Source organism: Hypomesus nipponensis, chromosome 16 (genome assembly GCF_054491055.1).
Source record: "Hypomesus nipponensis isolate SF chromosome 16, ASM5449105v1, whole genome shotgun sequence".
Classification (NCBI taxonomy): Eukaryota; Metazoa; Chordata; class Actinopteri; order Osmeriformes; family Osmeridae; genus Hypomesus; species Hypomesus nipponensis.
This window is the reverse complement of record NC_140376.1, coordinates 1,307,346-1,330,072: the sequence shown is the minus strand read 5'-3', so window position 1 is coordinate 1,330,072 and position 22,727 is coordinate 1,307,346. Positions and strand designations below refer to the sequence as shown.

Genomic DNA, 22,727 nt, shown 5'->3' with positions numbered 1-22,727 from the left:
AGGGCTGCAGTAGCACACCCTGAGAGAGACCCTCCTTGACAAGCCTCGTCTCAGATATGAGGCTGGGTAGGAACGTGGCTCGCACCTTCCTAGACTACTACAAACTCAACAACGTCATCAAAGACCACGTCCCCACACACACACACAGGTACCTACCACATATACACATACACACAGGTACCTACCACATATACACACACACACACAGGTACCTACCACATACACACAGGTACCTACCACATACACACACACACACAGGTACCTACCACATATACACACACACACACAGGTACCTACCACATACACACACACACAGGTACCTACCACATATACACACACACACACAGGTACCTACCACATATACACATACACACAGGTACCTACCACATACACACACACACCCAGGTACCTACCACATATACACACACACACACACACAGGTACCTACCACATACACACACACACACACAGGTACCTACCACATACACACACACACACAGGTACCTACCACATATACACACACACAGGTACCTACCACATATACACACATACACATATACAGTATATATAGTGTACAAAGTTCCAACCACATACAGATACTAGACCCCTGTCTGAAATGCGTCTGTCTATCTAACATGCCTGTCTGTATATCTAACATGCCTGTCTGTCTATCTAACGTGCCTGTCTGTCTATCTAACATGCCTGTCTGTCTATCTAACGTGCCTGTCTGTCTATCTAACATCCCTGTCTGTCTATGTAACGTGCCTGTCTGTCTATCTAACATGCCTGTCTGTCTATCTAACATGCCTGTCTGTCTATCTAACATGCCTGTCTGTCTGTCCTCAGCTCAGAAGCTTCGCCCCCAGCCCACGGTCGGCAAGGCAACGGGAGGAACCAAGGGTTGGAGAGAGGAGAAAGTGAGAAGGAGAGGAAGAATCAAGGAGTTAAAGGAGACTTCTAGAGCTGGCGGACAGCTGCTCTGAGCTTGCTGTGTCTGTCTAAGACTCCTATCATCTCCTCTACTCACCTTAAGACCCCTGACATGGTCCCTTTCACACACACACACACACACACACACAAGCACATACACACACTCACATGAGGTTGGGGATTATGAGTCAGGAAGAGAAGACGGGATTGGTAGGAAACAAGGGTACGTGTTTGAGGTTCATGCTGATAGGACAAGGACTCCATTTATGCACTCTTTAACACGCACGGCCGTTATCAGCAGAGCAGCGTGCAGCTTCGCTCTCACAGACTGAGCACGTTCAGATAGCGTCCCGAAAGACTGAAAGGATGGACTTGACGCCTGACTCGAATTAAATGTTTGAAGTAGATCGAGTGTGACACATCTACAAACTCCATGAGGCCTTTAAATGAAAAGCTCATTTAAATTAGATTTCACCACATGCTTCCACATTTCATAATGTGCGTGTAAGATTATTTTTGCTTCGTGAATGCATTTTCATTTCAGTTTTTGAGTAGTGCACTGTAGCCTGTGTTTATTTTGCCTTGGTCATAAGCCTATGTATTACTTGAGTCACTTAAATCATAAAGGTTTGTGATAATGCTGCTTTGTTAATTTCACTGTCAATGCACCGTTTGTGGTGTGGATATGGATGACCCGTGAATAAAACATGTAACCACATCACTTGCGTGAAGTTGGCATAACCACCGAATAACGTCGGCAAAATGTCCTCAATTGTGTGTGATCCGTTTGTCCTGATATGATTTGTGCTAGTTTGTGCATAGCTTAAGTTTCTTTTTTTTTAAAGTTTGTGTTCCCTCTGAAGGTCACATGACAACTTCCCGGTTTCCTTTTTGTTGGTCGCAGCTATGGCAACCGAGTTGCTAGCCGAGCCCGTTAGCAAATGTTTGAAAATGGGTCGGTTGATTCCTCAAAAGAAGAAGCATTTTTCGGTTAAAATGAATCAAAAATCTATGAAATGCACCGTGCGTGTGAGAATACAAGCTGTAAGTACGACGATTGTATGTGGACTAGGTAGAGCTAGTTAGCAAATGCGCAGGATGCTTTAGTTTTAACAAGTTGGGGTCATGCTGTTAGGCTAGCTAGCTAAATCAAAGATAAAACTGACAATGTAATAGATAATATAATGTACTTTGATTAGCTAACAAAAAGTTTGATTTGTTTATTTACATAGTTTAAAACATGGGTTAGCATCTGCCTCAATTGCCCCGCCCTAACCTCAAGATAGCTAAGAACGAGCCTGGCTACTGTGCAATACTGCAGCAAGATAAGACTTATCTGAAAGATACTAAGCAGCGCAAGGATTACAATATCTACTAGTACAGCAGATCGAGTTCAAGTAATTTTTCTGTGCTAGCTTGAAATCACAAAAGCCAATGACTAAACAGAACGCGTCGGCAGATCACGTGTCCTGGAGTTGTGCTGTCCTGCGGGGAGGACGTCTACCTGAGTGTGTGCGTGATGGGCCAGTACCGGAAAACGGGCTGCCTGCCCCCCGTATTCCCCCTCCTCTTCCATCACAGCATGGAATTCGTCAAGGTACAGCTCACCGTTTCACGATGAGGTCTATTCTGTACCCGCGGCATGTCAAAGTGTTCACAAATGATCTATTTAAGCCTTCACATCTCAGATTGTATCCTTCGTATGGCCTCCCCCTGTTCCTAGTCCTTCTCTGGAGCATTAGATCCCAGTGACATAGCAGACCTACTGGAAGGTAAGAGGCTGAAAATACAGTGGCACATTTCTCTGCACTAAGTCTTCTGTGTTGACTGTTACAGTGCTGATGAAGTGTGTGTGTGTGTGTGTGTGTGTGTGTGTGTGTGTGTGTGTGTGTGTGTGTATTTTGTCCCTGACCAGCTGACATCACAACCTTTGAGCTGATTCAACTCCTCCCCCCAGGTATGTCATTTACATTTAGTCATTTATCAGACGCTTTCATCCAGAGCGACTTACAGTAAGTACAGGTACAGTCTTTTAAAACTGCAAATCCAATTTCCCTCAGGTGGGACAAATAATATAGGAAGTTTAAAGTGTGTGTGTGTGTGTGTGTGTAGAGGGTGAGGTCCTGGCCACTGTAGAAACAAACACAAGAGAGTTCCTGTACCCAGGACCCAGGCAGACGCGGAGAGCAGGTGCTTCTGAGAGAGAGATTCTGATGAAGAGATCCATCACTTTCCCGGTATGCCTCTCTCCAGCTCTCCCTCCTGCTCCTCTTTCGTCCCCCTCTCTTCCACTCTGCCTTTCCCTCCTCTACCTTATGTGTTGCTTCTCCTCCTGATGCCATATCTGCCATATCTGCTTCACATCTCCTAAACCATTTTTCTCTCCCATCTAGTTTTTTCCGCCAGAGCACGGTAATTGCAGATTTGTAGATGTGTGTTTTGTAAATGGATCTTCCAGGCCGTGTTCCTATCTGATGCCTCTCTTGTGAGTGAGCCTCCATCTCCCTGTTAATGGCTTGTGTGTCTGTTTTCCCCCTTAGGGAATCTCCCCCAAAGTGGAGTTTACTACCACGTCCGTCATCCAGGAGTGTGATGGGAGAGATATCAAGCTCGCCTCGTCTGTAAGTCCACCATCTCCTTCTCAACGTCTTTAAACCCAGACAGTCTGAAACTTATGGTGTGCGCTTGACTCACCCCTCTGTCGGAACAGAGATTGCACCTTTTGGAACAATTTGGTCGGTTTGTGTGTACCTTGAGGGGCTAAATCAAGCATACCTGGGATCCACAGGGCGTGTCAGCGCTGGGTTCCTGGGTGTGGGGATGGACTGTGTTGTGCTGGGAGAGATGAGTGGGCACCCAGGAGGCCCTTGGGCCTTGGCAAGCCCAACAGGGAGAGTTGGCTGAGCACTTCAAGTATAACAACCTTGTATGACCTCCACCAGTCCACAGCCACAAACACACACTAAGTGAATTGATTTTCTGCCTGCAGACCATGGAGGCTGGGTCTGATCATGTCACTGATAAGCACTCAATGTTTCTGTCAGCCTGGCCCTATCCCTGAGACAGACACAGAGGGATTCTCCCTGGTACTCTATAGAAGGTTGTTGTCTGTTATTCTCTCTCTCTTTTCTCTCTGCTTTGCACCTCTGATTGTTTCCATGGCTACTGCCAGCCGTCTATCCCTCGCTGCTCGCTGTGTTAGCGGCAGGTTCTGAAGGTGTCTGCCCTCTCTGTGGGAATGTTATTACACTGGGACAGATCAACCAGGCTGATGCTCTGCCTCTGGCCCTGCTGCCTCTGGCCCTGCTGCCTCTGGCCCTGCTGCCTCTGGCCCTGCTGCCTCTGCTGCCTCTGGCCCTGCTGCCTCTGCTGCCTCTGCTGCCTCTGGCCCTGCTGCCTCTGCTGCCTCTGCTGCCTCTGCTGCCTCTGGCCCTGCTGCCTCTGGCCCTGCTGCCTCTGGCCCTGCTGCCTCTGCTGCCTCTGGCCCTGCTGCCTCTGGTCCTGCTGCCTCTGGTCCTGCTGCCTCTGGCCCTGCTGCCTCTGGCCCTGCTGCCTCTGCTGCCTCTGGCCCTGATGCTTTTCTAAATACAACACTCTGTTCAGCTCACACAACAGCTAACTTAGCCAGTCAACACCAAAACCATCCATTTGGTCAGTCAGTTAGCCAGCTAGTGTACCAGTCAAGCAGCCAGGCAGCCAGCCAGGCAGGCAGGCAGGCAGCAAGCCAGCCACAACAGCAGGAGTCTCACCAGCAGCAGGCTCCAGTGTCTCCTATCTCTTCTGTGTGTCCTTTGAATGTAAAGGGCACCTGGCATTCAGATGCATCAAATCTCCATTTACTGGAGAGCCGGGCGGAGCACTGTAGCCTCCCACACTGTGTGTGTGTGTAATCCCCTCAGTGACGGCTTCACTCCTACAGGGCTGTCTGGAACACAGCAGAAGAGAGAGAGAGATGAAGAGAGAGAGAGAGATGAAGAGATAAGGAGAGAGAGATGAAGAGATGAGGAGAGAGAGAGAGAGAGAGAGAAATGGAGAGAGAGAGAGAGAGAGAGAGAGAGAGAGATGAAGAGAGAGAGAGAAATGGGAAGAGAGAGAGAGGGTAAACAAGAAAGATAGTCGTCCATGTTGGTCGTCCAGGGGATGTGTTCATGTTCAGTCCAGAGCAGAGCAGGTCTAAGCAGCCTGCAGGGGAGGCCTGGTCCTGCACCACACCACAGTCAGCAGCTTGAATGGTGCATGCCAAGAAGCAGTATGTTCTACGGTGGGCAGCAAGAGGATGAGGAGCTGTGTGTGTGTGTGTGTGTGGGTCTTTTCTCTCTCTCCTAATGGATTGCCATTACAGTTGACAGGCCACATTCCTTCTCCTCTTCTCTCTTTCTCAGCGTTAGAATAATAACAACCCTTTCAAACTGTCCGTCTGTAGAGAGAACGGGGTACATATCTTTCTTTCTCTCTCTTTTTCTCTCTCTCTGTCTTTCTCTCCCTCCCTCCCTCCCTCCCTCCATCTCTCCCGCTGGTTTCCCAGGCAGCTGTCTGCTTCCATTCTCTGGTTGTCTGTCTCACTTGGCTCCTGTTTGCCTGTGTGCTCGTCTCCCTACACAACACGCCTGTGGACTTGACACGCTGCCACTGCTTTGGAAATGTCTTCTTTCTATTTTCTTTTGTCCTCTGACTCGATTTGCACGTCTTTGAACCCGGCGCAGGTTTTTTGTTTAATAAGCTGCTTGTGACTGAGGCTTTGTTTGGTCAAGGACAGACCTGCTTCATCACCAGCGTCCAACATCGCTCTGTAATCTCATCTGACAGACAGACGACCCTCAAGCAGGGACATTGACCCCCTCTCTGAGAGAGAGAGAGAGAGAGAGAGAGAGAGAGAGAGAGAGACAGAGAGAGAGAGAGAGACAGACAGACAGACAGACAGACAGACAGACAGACAGACAGACAGACAGAGAGAGAGAGACAGAGAGAGAGAGAGAGAGACAGACAGACAGACAGACAAACAGACAGAGAGAGAGAGAGACAGAGAGAGAGAGAGAGAGAGAGAGAGAGAGAGAGAGAGAGAGACAGACAGACAGACAGACAGACAGACAGACAGACAGACAGAGAGAGAGACAGAGAGAGAGAGAGAGAGAGACAGAGAGAGAGAGAGAGACAGACAGACAGACAAACAGACAGAGAGAGAGAGAGACAGAGAGAGAGAGAGAGAGAGAGAGAGAGAGAGAGAGAGAGACAGAGAGAGAGAGAGACAGAGAGAGAGAGAGAGAGAGAGAGACAGAGAGAGAGAGAGAGAGAGAGAGAGAGAGACAGAGAGAGAGAGAGAGAGAGAGAGAGACAGAGAGACAGAGAGACAGACAGAGACAGAGACAGAGAGAGAGTATAAGGACAAAACAAAGGAGGGAAAATAATTCCACTTTGTTTTAATGGCATTAACTCGGTCCACTCCAAATGGCCAATCTCAATCAGGATTTATTTATTCCATTTGCTAAAGATGACTGTAATGTGCTTGGCTTGCTCAATTAGCCTTTAGAATAGATTGCCTTTTTTGTTGTTTTTACGAGCAGGTAATGCCATCGTTATATTAGCCCTAAAGCAGGCGGTCAAATGCAATTAACATTTTTTTTTACGTATTTATCCCCAGTGCAAGTCTCTAGGGTCTGTCCTGATATTGAGTCTTGAAATGTTGTTAGCGATGCAAGCCATCCTGTAACCCAGGTGATGTGAAATACACCGCACTGTGTCGTTTTTGCTCATTAAACCTTAGTCGAAGGTTACCTGAACTACATGGTAGGGAACTCAGTAATGCCACGGTATCCATGTGCTCATAAGCATTCCCTTCAAAATCAAATGTAATCTCGTCTCCCAGCCCTGCTGTCCTGACCCGGCCACGCCCAACCCACCTCCGTCTCCGGGCCAACGGGGTTCCCCCCGCGCAGTGGCTGATGGGAGCTGTAGTCCCAGCGGGTACCAGCGGCCCACGGTGGCGTCTCAGAGCCGCGCCCTGTCTCCATACACCCACCGCCGGATGTGCCAGCTGTCCTGGGACGCTGCTCAAAGGCTGGCTCACCTCCGCCTGGGCCCACACCGCTTCCGGAAGGCGACTGACACGCAAACGCCCTTCCTGGTAAGCTAGAGAGATCGACATATGCATACGCCCTTCCTGGTAACCTAGCTGGTAGAGCATTATAAGTGTGTTGGTTGAGTGATTTGCATATCTTACACAGGGTGTCTGTCCCCAGGTAGCCCCGCCCCTCTGTCCTCTGATCCTGCAGGTAGCCCCGCCCCTCTGTCCTCTGATCCTGCAGGTAGCCCCGCCCCTCTGTCCTCTGATCCTGCAGGTAGCCCCGCCCCTCTGTCCTCTGATCCTGCAGGTAGCCCCGCCCCTCTGTCCTCTGATCCTGCAGGTAGCCCCGCCCCTCTGTCCTCTGATCCTGCAGGTAGCCCCGCCCCTCTGTCCTCTGATCCTGCTGGTAGCCCCGCCCCTCTGTCCTCTGATCCTGCAGGTAGCCCCGCCCCTCTGTCCTCTGATCCTGCAGGTAGCCCCGCCCCTCTGTCCTCTGATCCTGCAGGTAGCCCCGCCCCTCTGTCCTCTGATCCTGCTCTTAAACCCCGTTAGGAGCCCCGACATCAAAGCTGCCCTTCCTGGATCAGTTGGGGGGGGGTGAAGGGGTTGTGTTAGTGATATCAGAATGGCATTTGGAGTGAGACACCCCGGTCCTTTGTGACGCGTCGCTTTCACGCTCAGATGATGCTCGGGGCCACAATTAACCCACATGATTAAGAGTCAAGCCTCGATGAACAAATACTTACCTATTTAAGTAGCTCGCTGCACATTGAATGTATGATCGCTGTACTTTAAAGAACCCTGACACCTTGTGTGTGTGTGGAGCCGATGGCATAGCTCCTGTGTGTGTGTGTGTGTCTGTGTGTGTGTGTGTGTGTCTGTGTGTCTGTGTGTGTATTGCTGTGTAATTGCGTTGCCAGCGATGGAATAGCGAGGCAGGAGGGTTGACTTGGCCTGGTCGACAGGCACCTGAACAGGAGGGCTGGCAGGAGCTTTCCTACTTGCAGCTGACCTTTGTGTGACCTTTGCAGGGAGGTGATTGATATTGGAATAGAAAGCAAACACGTCAGGATAAACGAGGTTTGCGTGTGCGTAGGTGTGCGTGTGTGTAGGAGTGTGTGTGCGTAGGTTTGCATTATGTTCCTTATTACAGTGCCCCTTTGTTTGTCTGACATATGAGTCTTGAGGCTGTTCACTGCAGTCTCCGTTAACATGGACAGTGACTGCTGCTGCTGCTGTTGTTGTTGCTGTGGTGGTGTTGTGTTGTTGACGTTGTGGTCTGCTGTTTCCCAGGTGCCTCGTTCCCTCAGCTCCTCCATGGTAGAGTCTCCCTCACCTCAGCTCTCTGCGCCCAGACACACACGCAGTCTGCACTCCATTCTCTCTCCATGCCGCACCACCCCACACACAGGTACTACTGTCTCAGCCAACCATCATCAGGTGGTATCAGATCCAGGACTGAACACGGGGACTGAAAACAGGGACAGTCCTTAATGTCTCAGTCCTAAAGTCTGCTAACAAACTGACCCTCTCTTTCTCTCAAGACTCCTCCCTCTTGGGCTCCTATAGGCCAAAGTCTGGAAGGAAGTCCTCTAAACAGGAAGTTCCCAAAACACCCTTGAGAGGAACCCTGCCTCCGCCAGCCCAGTCCACCCCTGGCTCCGCCCCCGGGAGACCCCAGGCCAGCCCTGGCTCCGCCCCCGGGCGACCCCAGTCCACCCCTGGCTCCGCCCCCGGGAGACCCCAGTCCACCCCTGGCTCCGCCCCCGGGAGACCCCAGGCCCTCAGTGGCTCCTCCCTCAGAGAGAGGTGAGGCGGTGGGATCAGACTGCTCTCTGACTTCCTTCCTTCCTAGTTCTCTTGGTTAATCTGTCTCAGATCAGTTGTGTTAAATCTCAGTATCCCTCTATTCATGTTACGATCTCTAGTTAAAGGATGGGGCTTCAACACACTGAGTCTCCAGGGTCAGAGGTGTTCCGGTGTTCTCACCTATCATTTGAACTTGTATGAAACACATTGTCATTGGCCGGATTCTAGCCAACTTCCTTTCAGGTGAACTTAAAAAAACCACAAGCTTTTCTGTTTTCATAGAATCTTCTTTAGAATCTCCCAGCTGGGAGCCGTGTCTGAACCATCCATGTTTGTACAAAAGATGTAGAAAGGATTGCAGCTGTAAACCTGCCGCTCCCATGTGAATTGCCAATGATGTGGTGACAAATCCCACTGCACGCCCTGAGGCCAGTACCACGGCCGGCCAGATGCAACAGAACCGTCGGTGAACGTGGTGAACGTGGTGAACGTGGTGAACGTGGTCTGATCTTTGTTTTAATCACGCAGCCCACCATCCGGGAGCGACACATTTTCTCCCTTGCTCTCTCCCTCTCTCCCCCTCTCCCCCTCTCTCCTTCTCTCCCTGTCTCTCCCTCTACTTCTCTCCCTCTCTTCTCAAATGACAGCGCACGATGCTCAGTCATGTTCGGTCTTTACTTAAAAAGCGAGAGGAGACCAGGATCCCTGATAAAGAGAGGAGAGAGAGAGAGAAAGAGAGAGGGAGAGAGCGCCATCGATTGAGCTTCAGCGAGAGCCGATGTGTTTGACCCGGCGATGGTTGCCAGCCAGCTTTTAATACATTGCAAGACCTTGCCATCGATCAAAGCAGCCCCCCCCCCCCCTCCTCTGGCATCTGTTTGTTTATTTGTGTTCCCCCACCCCACCCACACTCCACCCACACACCCTCCGCCCTTTCCCACCTCTGTCTCTGTTCATAAGTAAACATTAAAATCGATAGACAATTTTAAGCGCAAAAGTAAATGGAAGGAAATGAATGATGCCCGTCTGCCCGGATTGAAAACGCGACAGAAGAGGGAGGGGGGGGGGGGGGTACATTCCCTCAGAGGGAGCCAGGAGCACGCATAGACAAGAAGGCAATGAAAGGTTTATGACTGGAGAGGCTGATGCCCCCCAACACCAGCTCTACCCTTCACCCCTCTTGGAGAGGGGGCAGGGGGGGGCAGGGGGAAGAGAGGGCAGGGGGAAGATAGGGCAGGGGGGGGCAGGGGGTATCGTGTCCTTGCTGTGTGTTACCAGCAGCATTCGTCTGATTGTAGATGAAGAACAAGCTCAGCCATGCTTGACCATCCGTCACTGTTCCTCCCTGAGAGACAGTGGACACCAGTCACTGTTCCTCACTGAGAGACAGTGACCCGGACACCAGTCACTTGGTCTGCCAGAGGATTTAATAACCCACCATTTTATTGCATAAGTGTACTCTGGCAAATTGTTTTATGGTGAGAAAAGAACATTTATGTTGTTTGGTTTAATGGATTGTTTTCTCAATGCAGGGTTTTTCATTTGTTAGGGGGACAAATTATAGAGAGAGAGCAGGGAAATTCTAAACAATTTAAACTGAATTTCGTGGAACGTTCACCTAAGTGTTATATAGTACAGTGTCCTGTTTTCTGCTGGTGACTGTATCGGTCTCCCCGCCCTCCACCCAGAATCTTCCAGAATCCTCTCCCCTTAGCACACAGCACAGACCAGTGGACTAACAGGGTACTGCCCTCCACAATTCCTCAGGAATCTTGGAATTATTTTCCCACATTCAAATGTTATGTTTGAATGCTAAAACTCGTATTCAACTGTGGTATAGTCCATAATTGATATATAGCATAGTAACTTGTGTATAAGAATGTTATTTCTCCACAGATTGTTGCCTGATTGTCTCTTGGTGTGTGTCATGGTGTTGCCAGGTTCCAGAACTGTCCGTCCAGCCCCTGGGAGGAGATTCACAGACGAGTCCAGAACATTCTGCGGACGCACCAGTCACACAGGAAGCTCAGCTTTGTAAGCAGTGCACGTCTCTCCTGCTCTCTCCTCAGCTAACATGGAACATCTCCTCCGCCCTGCAGTTCATGTGTGGTTTGCCCCCTGTGTGTGTGTGTGTGTCAGGATGATGATGAGGAGGACGCACTCAGCTCCACAGCTCCCCCAGGAGAGATGTCGGGGCCCCTGGATGATGGACCCTCCAGGAGTCGCCAGGTGACCCACTGCAGAGGCACACCCCCCAGAGCCGTGTTTGAGCAGAGCTTGGGGAACATCTACCACAACATGTACCAGCAGGCCTCCAGCTCCACGTGAGGGAGAGAGAGATGATTGGGGGAAGTATTTACGGTGCACCTGGGATGGGTGGGAACACCCTGCTGAAGGACTACTAACCAGCCTGGCCTTGTAATGAAGGACTACTAACCAGCCTGGCCTTGTAATGAAAGACTACTATCCAGCCTGGCCTTGTAATGAAGGACTACTAACCAGCCTGGCCTTGTAATGAAGGAGCAAGGAGTGACAAGGTTATTTGTTTTGCTGGATATCAATGAATGGGGGGGGGAGGCATTCAACAAACATTTGCATACAGACTTAACTATTATTGTTAATTGAATTGAATTTTTCAATTGAATGTATTATTGAAAGTTCACAAATCAGTTTTCAAGTTTGTATTTTTGTACCAGTGATTAATTTTTCTCTCTCAATCATTAAAAACAATTCTACCAGGTTCTACATTTTTTTCTCATTTTTTACAATGTAATAGAAATGACCAAAGGGGTTAGCATGGGTGTTTTGGATGGGGAAATGACCAAAGGGGTTAGCATGTGTGTTTTGGATGGGAAAATGACCAAAGGGTTTAGCATGTATGTTTTGGATGGAAATGACCAAAGGGGTTAGCATGTGTGTTTTGGATGGAAATCACTAAAGGGATTAGCATGTGTGTTTTGGAAAGGAAAATTACCAAAGGGGTTAGCATGTGTGTTTTGGATGGGAAAATGACCAAAGGGGTTAGCATGTGTGTTTTCGATAGGGAAATGAGCAAAGAAGTTAGCATGTGTGTTTTGCTGGGAAAAGACCAAAGGGGTTAGCATGTGTGTTTTGGATGGAAATTACTGAAAGGGTTAGCATGTGTGTTTTGGATGGGAAAATGACCAAAGGGGTTAGCATGTGTGCTTTGGATGGGAAAATGACCAAAGGGGTTAGCGTGTGTTTTCGATGGGGAAATGAGCAAAGAAGTTAGCATGTGTGTTTTGCTGGGAAAAGACCAAAGAAGTTAGCATGTGTGTTTTGGATGGGGAAATGACCAAAGGGGTAAGCATGTATGTTTTGGATGGAAATCACAAAAGGGGTTAGCATGTGTGTTTTGGATGGAAATTACTTAAAGAGTTAGCATGTGTGTTTTGGATGAAATGACAAAAGGGGGTTAGCATGTGTGTTTTGGATGGGACAATGATCAAAGATGTTAGCATGTGTTTTTTGGATGTGAAATGACCAAAGGGCTTAGCATGTGTGTTTTGGATGTGAAATGACCAAATGGGTTAGCATGTGTGTTTTGGATGGGATAATGACCAAAGGGGTATGCATGTATGTTTTGGATGGGAAAATGACCAAAGGGGTTAGCATGTGTGTTTTGGATGGAAATCACGAAAGGGTTTAGCATGTGTGTTTTGGATGGGAAAATGAAAAAAGGGGTTAGCATGTGTGTTTTGGATGGGAAAATGACCAAAGGGTTTAGCATGTGTGTTTTGGATTGGAAAATGACCAAAGGGGTTAGCATGTGTGTTTTGGATGGGAAAATGACCAAAGGGGTTAGCATGTGTGTTTTGGATGGAAATCACGAAAGGGTTTAGCATGTGTGTTTTGGATGGGAAAATGAAAAAAGGGGTTAGCATGTGTGTTTTGGATGGGAAAATGAAAAAAGGGGTTAGCATGTGTGTTTTGGATGTGAAAATGACCAAAGGGTTTAGCATGTGTGTTTTGGATTGGAAAATGACCAAAGGGGTTAGCATGTGTGTTTTGGATGGGAAAATTACCAAAGGGGTTAGCATGTGTGTTTTGGATGGGAAAATGACCAAAGAGGTTAGCATGTATGTTTTGGATGGAAATAACTTAAAGGGTTAGCATGTGTGTTTTGGATGGGAAAATGACCAAAGGGGTTAGCATGTGTGTTTTGGATGGGAAAATTACCAAAGGGGTTAGCATGTGTGTTTTCGATGGGGAAATGAGCAAAGAAGTTAGCATGTGTGTTTTGCTGGGAAAAGACCAAAGAAGTTAGCATGTGTGTTTTGGATGGGGAAATGAACAAAGGGGTAAGCATGTATGTTTTGGATGGAAATCACAAAAGGGGGTTAGCATGTGTGTTTTGGATGGGAAAATGACCAAAGGGGTTACCATGTATGTTTTGGATGGAAATTACTTAAAGAGTTAGCATGTGTGTTTTGGATGGGAAAATGACCAAAGGGGTTACCATGTATGTTTTGGATGGAAATTACTTAAAGAGTTAGCATGTGTGTTTTGGATGAAATGGCAAAAGGGGTTAACATGTGTGTTTTGGATGGGAAAATTAGCAAAGGGGTTAGCATGTGTGTTTTGGATGGGAAAATGACCAAAGGGGTTACCATGTATGTTTTGGATGGAAATTACTTAAAGAGTTAGCATGTATGTTTTGGATGGAAATTACTTAAAGGGTTATCATGTGTGTTTTGGATGGGAAAATTAGCAAAGGGGTTAGCATGTGTGTTTTGGATGGGAAAATGACCAAAGGGGTTAGCATATGTGTTTTGGATGGGAAAATGACCAAAGGGGTTACCATGTATGTTTTGGATGGAAATTACTTAGAGTTAGCATGTGTGTTTTGGATGAAATGACAAAAGGGGTTAACATGTGTGTTTTGGATGGGAAAATTACCAAAGGGGTGTTTGAGGTAAATGACCAAAGGGGTTAGCATGGGTGTTTTTTAATAAAATGACCGAAGGGGTTAGCATATGTGTTTTGGGGGAAATGTGTTTCTGTGCGGATAACCAGTGAGGCTAAATGCTGGTTAAACAGATGTTTATTGGACAGATGCAAGTATAAATGGACAACATGCTCTTTACAAAATAAGCTTCAGAGCACCGAAACCAGTTATTGTATTGGTCATGACATTTTCTAAAATGTGGTCTACATCACCATACCATCACTTTGAAACAGCAATACATTTGTCTCAGTACATAATTTTATTTCATAGCACTCATTTGTATTTTCATTTTCACAATTGATATATATATATAAAGAATGTGTTTATGTACACCTGATCCTAATCTAAACAGGGTTTTTCCTGTGTGTTTGTTTGACTTGTGTTGTGAACTCATAAACAGTTTGTCCAGTAACACTCCTTTGTAGTGTCATCTGCCCAAATACAAGGTGCAGTGCCTTGTACATATACAAAAAAGTACAAACTCTGGATAATATCTTAATCTTTATTACACCACTATAGGGTCATTTCTTTTTATTTTTCAAAAATCGGTTCCTCTTTCTGCCAGCCCCCACAGCAGCCTTCTCTGTCATGATCTGTTGATACTTCTTCTTGTTAGTGCTAGAAGGCAAAGGAGACAAAACCATCAACACAGAGCTTTTTACATCCGTGAAACATTAAATAAGTAAATGACCGATTGAAAATGTAAGAATCTTTGAATGCTTTGTGTATCAAGGTGAACTGCAAAGATGGTAGAACAGCACCACCCTGTGTCTGGAGGTAAGAGGTCTGACATGCAGACATGAACATACTGTCTGAACTCAGCATCAGCCAGCAGCTCCTCCACCATGGTCCGCTTCCTGTCCTTCTTGGGGATCCGGGAGTGATAGAAATCCACATGTGTTTTGGATGGGAAAATGAGGAAAGAAGTTAGCATGTGTGTTTTGGATGGGAAAATGATCAAAGGGGTTAGCATTTATATTTTGGATGGAAATTACTTAAAGGGATAGCATGTGTGTTTTGGATGGGAAAATGACCAATGGGTTTAGCATGTATGTTTTGGATGGAAATAACTTAAAGGGTTAGCATGTGTGTTTTGGATGGGAAAATTACAAAAGGGGTTAGCATGTGTGTTTTGGATGGGGAAATGACCAAAGGGGTTAGCATGTGTGTTTTGGATTGGATAATGACCAAAGAGGTAAGCATGTGTGTTTTGGATGGGAAAATGACCAAAGGGGTTAGCATGTGTGTTTTGGAAGGGAAAATGACCAAAGGGGTTAGCATGTGTTTTTGGATGGAAATAACTTAAAGGGTTAGCATGTGTGTTTTGGATGGGAAAATTACAAAAGGGGTTAGCATGTATGTTTTGGATGGAAATTACTTAAAGGGTTAGCATGTGTGTTTTGGATGGGAAAATGACCAAAGGGGTTAGCATGTGTGTTTTGGATGGAAATAACTTAAAGGGTTAGCATGTGTGTTTTGGATGGGAAAATGACAAAAGGGGTTAGCATGTATGTTTTGGATGGAAATTACTTAAAGGGTTAGCATGTGTGTTTTGGATGGGAAAATGACCAAAACGGTTAGCATGTGTGTTTTGGATGGGGAAATGACCAAAGGGGTTAGCATGTATGTTTTGGATGGAAATAACTTAAAGGGTTAGCATGTGTGTTTTGGATGGGAAAATTACAAAAGGGGTTAGCATGTATGTTTTGGATGGAAATTACTTAAAGGGTTAGCATGTGTGTTTTGGATGGGAAAATGACCAAAGGGGTTAGCATGTGTGTTTTGGATGGAAATAACTTAAAGGGTTAGCATGTGTGTTTTGGATGGGAAAATGACAAAAGGGGTTAGCATGTATGTTTTGGATGGAAATTACTTAAAGGGTTAGCATGTGTGTTTTGGATGGGAAAATGACCAAAACGGTTAGCATGTGTGTTTTGGATGGGGAAATGACCAAAGGGGTTAGCATGTATGTTTTGGATGGAAATAACTTAAAGGGTTAGCATGTGTGTTTTGGATGGGATTATTTACCAAAGGGGTTAGCATGTATGTTTTGGATGGAAATAACTTAAAGGGTTAGCATGTGTGTTTTGGATGGGATTATTTACCAAAGGGGTTAGCATGTATGTTTTGGATGGAAATAACTTAAAGGGTTAGCATGTGTGTTTTGGATGGGATTATTTACCAAAGGGGTTAGCATGTATGTTTTGGATGGAAATAACTTAAAGGGTTAGCATGTGTGTTTTGGATGGGAAAATGACAAAAGGGGTTAGCATGTATGTTTTGGATGGAAATTACTTAAAGGGTTAGCATGTGTGTTTTGGATGGGAAAATGACCAAAGGGGTTAGCATGTGTGTTTTGGATGGGAAAATGACCAAAGGGGTTAGCATGTGTGTTTTGGATGGGAAAATGACCAAAGGGGTTAGCATGTGTGTTTTGGATGGGAAAATGACCAAAGGGGTTAGCATGTGTGTTTTGGATGGGAAAATGACCAAAGGGGTTAGCATATGTGTTTTGGATGGGAAAATGACCAAAGGGGTTAGCATGTGTGTTTTGGATGGGAAAATGACCAAAGGGGTTAGCATGTGTGTTTTGGATGGGAAAATGACCAAAGGGGTTACCATGTATGTTTTGGATGGAAATTACTTAAAGAGTTAGCATGTGTGTTTTGGATGGGAAAATGACCAAAGGGGTTACCATGTATGTTTTGGATGGAAATTACTTAAAGAGTTAGCATGTGTGTTTTGGATGAAATGACAAAAGGGGTTAACATGTGTGTTTTGGATGGGAAAATTAGCAAAGGGGTTAGCATGTGTGTTTTGGATGGGAAAATGACCAAAGGGGTTACCATGTATGTTTTGGATGGAAATTACTTAAAGAGTTAGCATGTATGTTTTGGATGGAAATTACTTAAAGGGTTATCATGTGTGTTTTGGATGGGAAAATTAGCAAAGGGGTTAGCATGTGTGTTTTGGATGGGAAAATGACCAAAGGGGTTAGCATATGTGTTTTGGATGGGAAAATGACCAAAGGGGTTACCATGTATGTTTTGGATGGAAATTACTTAGAGTTAGCATGTGTGTTTTGGATGAAATGACAAAAGGGGTTAACATGTGTGTTTTGGATGGGAAAATTACCAAAGGGGTGTTTGAGGTAAATGACCAAAGGGGTTAGCATGGGTGTTTTTTAATAAAATGACCGAAGGGGTTAGCATATGTGTTTTGGGGGAAATGTGTTTCTGTGCGGATCACCAGTGAGGCTAAATGCTGGTTAAACAGATGTTTATTGGACAGATGCAAGTATAAATGGACAACATGCTCTTTACAAAATAAGCTTCAGAGCACCGAAACCAGTTATTGTATTGGTCATGATATTTTCTAAAATGTGGTCTACATCACCATACCATCACTTTGAAACAGCAATACATTTGTCTCAGTACATAATTTTATTTCATAGCAGTCATTTGTATTTTCATTTTCACAATTGATATATATATATATAAAAAGAATGTGTTTATGTACACCTGATCCTAATCTAAACAGGGTTTTTCCTGTGTGTTTGTTTGACTTGTGTTGTGAACTCATAAACAGTAACACTCCTTTGTAGTGTCATCTGCCCAAATACAAGGTGCCTTGTACATATACAAAAAAGTACAAACTCTGGATAATATCTTAATCTTTATTACACCACTATAGGGTCATTTCTTTTTATTTTTCAAAAATCGGTTCCTCTTTCTGCCAGCCCCCACAGCAGCCTTCTCTGTCATGATCTGTTGATACTTCTTCTTGTTAGTGCTAGAAGGCAAAGGAGACAAAACCATCAACACAGAGCTTTTTACATCCGTGAAACATTAAATAAGTAAATGACCGATTGAAAATGTAAGAATCTTTGAATGCTTTGTGTATCAAGGTGAACTGCAAAGATGGTAGAACAGCACCACCCTGTGTCTGGAGGTAAGAGGTCTGACATGCAGACATGAACATACTGTCTGAACTCAGCATCAGCCAGCAGCTCCTCCACCATGGTCCGCTTCCTGTCCTTCTTGGGGATCCGGGAGTGATAGAAATCCACAGGACTGTCCACCACTGTGCCCACCTGAAACATGTAACACACACACACACACACACACACACACACACACACAGTAAGTTAAAGGTATTAAACCCATAGGCCCAGTTTCCCAGATATATTAGCATGGTCCTAAAGTAATAGAAACATTCAATGATTTCCATAAAAAATATTTTTAGGCTAGGACTAGGGTTTACTCCATGTCTGGGAAACCAGCCACAGAGAACGCCATCGAGGCAGAGCTAAAAGTGGTTGAACTCTGACCTGGAAATACTTGGGGAATCCATCGCGGTCGTTCTTCTTGTAGAATCTCTTGGGATCCATGGCTGCTCGCATCTTCAGGGCTTTAAGGTCTCCCTTCAGCTCCGTGGTCATCTCAGGGGCCCTCATGTTGAACCAGCCATCTCCTGTGGTCTTTTCCTTCTCAGCCTGGAAGTGGGCGTGATAGTATACAACACCATACATCAGTCTTATCTTGCACAGAACTTATATTGTTTTTGGGATCGCTAAAGAGCTATATATATATTTTAAAATATGTCCAGGGTGGCAGTGAACAGGATTAAATGATTTGTAGTTCTCCCACTTCTGACTAGATGTCCGTCGAAGCTGATCTTCTCCGAGACTCACCTTGCGCTTTAGCTTCGAGGCCTGCTTAGACTCGCTGTACGGAGGAACCGCGTCCTGCTTCTCAAACTCTGGACCAATCACACTCTTCTTCATCACCTAACCACACAACAAGTTTCAGTACACATTTGACTGATATTTGAAGTCAAGCAATGCCTGCTTTTCTATGCCTTACTGCCAGAGGTGATTGAATGTAAAATCAATAAGTACAAATAAAACTAAATTAAAAAGGTATAAATTCTAGGGCTGCAACTACAAATTGATTACCTTTTTTTTTAAATGTCAAAAAAATCTTAAATATACACCAGATAATTCTAATAAAGTCTGGCCTACTTCCTCAAGCGTTCAATTTTCAATAGTTTCAATAGTAAAACAAAACTCAAATTAATTGCTCATCTTGGAAAAAAGCATTAAATCTATGCTAATATTAATAACTTTTTCAAAATTGTGTGCCTGTCTGTGCACATTCTGAAAATTATTTTAGCACTTTCAGTTCTGTTTTTGAATAAAGGCTTGAAAATTAATGCTTAAAAAAAATATATCTGATTCATCAATTAATCGTAAAAAGAATCGACAGATTAATCGATTATTAAAATAATCGTAAATTGCAGCCCTAAAAAATTCCCGATATATTGGCACTTTAAAGGCACCAGTGAAGTCAATAACATAACTATTCGAAGATGATGATGAGATTAAACTCTCCTTTAAGAAATGTAGTATTTCTATCCAACTCGGCCCCTGGACACCAGGTGACCAGGACAGCAGGTGAGCGACTCACTTGGTCGTCGCTCTTCTGCTTCTTCTTCTGGGGGTCGTTGCTGGACGCGTTCTTCGGTTTGCCGCCATCGAAACAGACGTACAACCCTCCCAGCTGCCGGGCTCTGAGGCCTGTGTCGATCCGGCTAGACAGCTCCATCCTGCGAAACACACACACCTCAGGGCACATACACAGCATGTATGTGTGTGTCTGTACTGTGAATTCTTAACTCCGTGCATGGACATGAATGTGATGGCTAACATGCGTTCTTGTGAAATGTGACATCTAAAAGGAAAATAAATACAAGGACCCCCAGGGTGAAAAGTAGCCAGACATGTGCAGGTGCAGACACTCACGAGTTCTGGCTCTTGATGGTGAAGAGCGCCCTGTCATCGTCATCCTCCTCATCGTCACCATCTTCATCCACAAACTCTTCCTCATCCTCTGCAGCTGTCTCCGCCTCTTCCGGGGTCTCTTGGTAAAACCGTCCATCCCGTTGGGCCGGCCGTGTGTCAATCACAAACAGACCGCCAGAGACAGGCTCGCTCTGCGAGGGTCCGGCAAGGTCTTCATTATTCTCCTCTTCCTTCTCATGGCCAGACACCACCTCATCCTCCTCCTCCTCCTCGCTGCTGTCCAGCAGACTGACCACCTTCGCCTTCTGGATGATGATTGAGTCGTGGGGCTGCTCGGTGACCTCTGACACGACAACCTTGAGCTTCTGGCTGGAGTTCACCTGGATGGACTCAGGGAGGAGGGGCAGGATAGCGGCTTCTGAACCCGCCTCGAGAGTCTCAGGTGCTGAAACTGACACCTCCATCTCCTCTTCCTCCTTCCCCTCCATCACCACCAACACACTGTCCACCTTCTTCTCAATCACGACATTCACCTCTTCCTGGTTCTCCTCTTCGGCCACCTCCTCCTGCTCCTTCAACACTGCCACCTGTGCCTCCTTCCTCTCTACCACCACGTCCTCCTGCTGCTGCTCCTCTAACACCACAACATCCTCCTCCTCCTCCTCCTCCTCCAACATCACCACCTCCTCTGTCTCCTGCTGCTTCTCCTCCAACACCTCCTCATCTAACACCACCACCTCTTTCTGCTTCTCTTCTGCAACTGCGTTCTCCTCCTCCACCACCACCACCACCTCCCCCTGCTGGGCCTTCCCATCCACCTTTTCCAGCTCCCCTTCTTCTTCACTCAGAACAAGATGGCAGGCATCTGCATTCAGCTCTGGGCTGTGTGCACGTGATGATGCAGCAACATCCATGGCCTCCTCTTCACACCCCTCATTTCCTGCTATTACAGGGACGCAGCACACAGCCACTCCCCCTGTGTCTCCGGGACGGAGCTCTGGTTCAGGTCCAGCTTCTGTTTCCCGTGTCATCGCCCCCACATCTTCCTCTGTCGACGCAGCAGAGTGTGACTGCCCCCTCTGCTGGTCAGCCGCCGCCACTGCAGGTACACACGCCACCCGTGTGTCAGCCTGCGATGGAAGCGGTTCACTAGCAGCCTCTGACTCTTCCACGTGCGCCTCCCCTGATACAATCACACTCCCTCTCTGGCTCTCCTCTGCTGGGCAGAAACCTTGGGGGTCATCTGTTTCCTCCTGGTCAATGAGGTTGATGAGCTCCTCATCCTTCTCCAGAGTTAGGGTCACATCCTCAGGGCCGATCGTGGCGTCCAGCTTCGAGTCTTCCAGCACGCTCTCCTCCTCTGCCCCCCGAGACACGCTCACCTTCCCCTGGTGACAGGGCTTCTCTGTGGGCATCTCTACCATGTGGGCCCCCTCTTCCAGCCCCTCCCTCCTCTCCTCCGTGACAGAGACTATGGTCCTCTCCACCACCACGGACAGCCTGGTGACGGAGACAGCCTTGCTGCAGGGGATGCCCCTCCCCCTGCTGGCGCTGACAGACGGGGAGACGTTCAACGACTCGTCGGAGTCCGTTGTCCCAGAGCAGGTGTATCTGGGCGCGGTTCGATTGCGGGTGGACCTCCTGGGGGTCACGCTGGGGCCGGACTCAAAGCCCTCCGAGTCCCACGCCCCCGGGTCTGCCACTGGGGTCCTGGTCCTGGTCCTCCGGCTGGGGGTAGGGGAGCGGGGGAGATCCGAGGCCTCCTCCAAGTGCATGGGGATGGGCTTGGCGGAGCGGCCGGTCCTGCCCCGGGCGGGGCGTCTGCTCGTGGACGGGGCGGCAGAGAGGCTGGAGGCACAGCTGTCTCCCTCCGACACGTCCCCCGCATCCTCGGCGCGGCGGTTGGCGAGGGAGCAAGCGATGGCGCTTCTCCTCAGGCTCCGGGTCACTCTCTGGGTGTCTGACGCCGCAGAGCCGCACGAGTCCCTCCCCTCCTCCTCAGACTCCACCGGGATCGAGTCTGATTGACCGGAGCCAACTGCCCTTTTGGTGCCACGGCGTCCCTGCGGCCCCACCCTGGACGCTGACGTCGCCGACGAAAAGGAGTCTACATCTGAGAGATCCGCGCACGGATTGGACGAGCGGCCCGGGGTCTTCCTCCGCCCCCTGCGCAGGATCGGGTGGTCCAGGTCGGACGCCGCGGAGCAGCAGGACTCAGAGTCTGACACGTCCGCCTCGTGTGTGGAGTCCAGCCGGTGGGACTGAATCCTGGACGCCCTGGTTCTCCTCTTTACAGTGGAGTTCTGGTCTTGGAGGGGCGTGGCAGGGACCCCCTCTTCCCCGTCAGCACCCACTGTCATGGGCAGTTGAGAGGCAGTCTGCTCCCTGTTGGCCGTCCTCCTGCCAGTCCTTCTACAGCTGGATGGGGTAGCCTGGAAGAGGGAAGGTTTATGTTACTGTAATGTTGGAATAGTTATTTATTGAGCAAGTCACTTTGTGTAACTGCACACTTGTGAATTGTAACTCTTCCTGTTCTATTTAGAAATGTATTTAACCAGGGACTACTAAATTATTTAATTTTTTTAATAAGATGCTACTACAGTGGCTAGCCTGGTGTGTTTCAATACTTCCGGCCTGGTTCTGCGACTGTTGAACACAAGAACTCATAAAGGAACTGCAACAGATAATTGGTTCATAAACACTACAAAAGCCAGTCAGCAAGCGGGCACATGAATGCTTAACAAACGGACAAAAAACAACGTGCACAAACAACTCGCAAACAAAGTAGCGAAGAAACCACGTGAGCGTCTGAACTCCGGCTACCTAGCACGCTAACCGAGCAGCACGTGACATTATCTGGGTGCAACTTCGTCGGATAAACGAAGTAATTTCTACTCGTATTTATCTAATTCTACTCTTGATTTATGTTGACAACTTACAGAGACATCTGTGGATTCATCGGAGTTGGATTTCGTAGGGGAGCACGCGCGTACTCCTCTTCTGGTCGCCACCATCTTTCTTACGATCCCCTCTCGCTCACTTCCGGCTTAGACATGTGTTCGTGGAGTAGGCTACGATAGACTCGATCAATCAATTTACAAACTAGGCAACATAGCCGATAAGTTTGCATTGCTGTGGGAAACTAAACGGATTGC

General features: G+C 47.2%; 3 protein-coding genes and 1 long non-coding RNA gene across 7 annotated transcripts in view; 2 read left to right on the top strand and 2 right to left on the bottom strand.

Annotated features, from left to right (window-relative positions):
- Positions 1-1,647, top strand: part of agbl4 (AGBL carboxypeptidase 4) — a 160,615-nt gene extending 158,968 nt beyond the window's left edge. Inside the window, exons 12-13 of one of the 2 annotated variants that reach the window (XM_084675614.1) lie at positions 55-148; positions 847-1,647. In XM_084675614.1, the coding sequence (XP_084531740.1) occupies positions 55-148; positions 847-961 (209 nt within the window). In that variant the 3' untranslated portion in view covers positions 962-1,647. The remainder of the gene's footprint in view (positions 1-54; positions 149-846) is intronic. The other variant, XM_084675613.1, reaches the window with a different exon arrangement.
- A 50-nt stretch (positions 1,648-1,697) lies between these two features.
- Positions 1,698-11,542, top strand: spata6 (spermatogenesis associated 6). Of its 3 annotated transcripts, XM_084675610.1 has the most exons (12): positions 1,698-1,974; positions 2,390-2,527; positions 2,654-2,702; positions 2,846-2,887; positions 3,043-3,167; positions 3,471-3,551; positions 6,794-7,051; positions 8,285-8,402; positions 8,536-8,672; positions 8,739-8,800; positions 10,741-10,834; positions 10,940-11,542. In XM_084675610.1, the coding sequence occupies exons 1-12, from the start codon at positions 1,837-1,839 to the stop codon at positions 11,126-11,128; spliced, it is 1,431 nt and encodes a 476-aa protein (XP_084531736.1). In that variant the 5' UTR covers positions 1,698-1,836; the 3' UTR covers positions 11,129-11,542. The 3 variants fall into 3 exon arrangements, with proteins under 3 accessions (XP_084531736.1, XP_084531735.1, XP_084531737.1); XM_084675609.1 differs by having other exon boundaries at positions 8,536-8,800; XM_084675611.1 differs by having other exon boundaries at positions 1,838-1,974; positions 2,377-2,527; positions 8,536-8,800.
- A 2,715-nt stretch (positions 11,543-14,257) lies between these two features.
- LOC146254282 (uncharacterized) lies at positions 14,258-14,665 on the bottom strand. Its single transcript, XR_014731516.1, has 2 exons — positions 14,579-14,665; positions 14,258-14,387 (listed from the first exon to the last, which is right to left on the bottom strand). It is a non-coding gene; the product is annotated as an uncharacterized LOC146254282 (long non-coding RNA).
- A 2,766-nt stretch (positions 14,666-17,431) lies between these two features.
- On the bottom strand, positions 17,432-22,651 carry dnttip2 (deoxynucleotidyltransferase, terminal, interacting protein 2). Its single transcript, XM_084676332.1, has 7 exons — positions 22,512-22,651; positions 19,573-22,004; positions 19,238-19,376; positions 18,463-18,558; positions 18,100-18,264; positions 17,753-17,862; positions 17,432-17,561 (listed from the first exon to the last, which is right to left on the bottom strand). Exons 1-7 carry the CDS (start codon positions 22,584-22,586, stop codon positions 17,465-17,467), a joined length of 3,114 nt encoding a protein of 1,037 aa, XP_084532458.1. The 5' UTR covers positions 22,587-22,651; the 3' UTR covers positions 17,432-17,464.
- Positions 22,652-22,727: the final 76 nt, after the last annotated feature.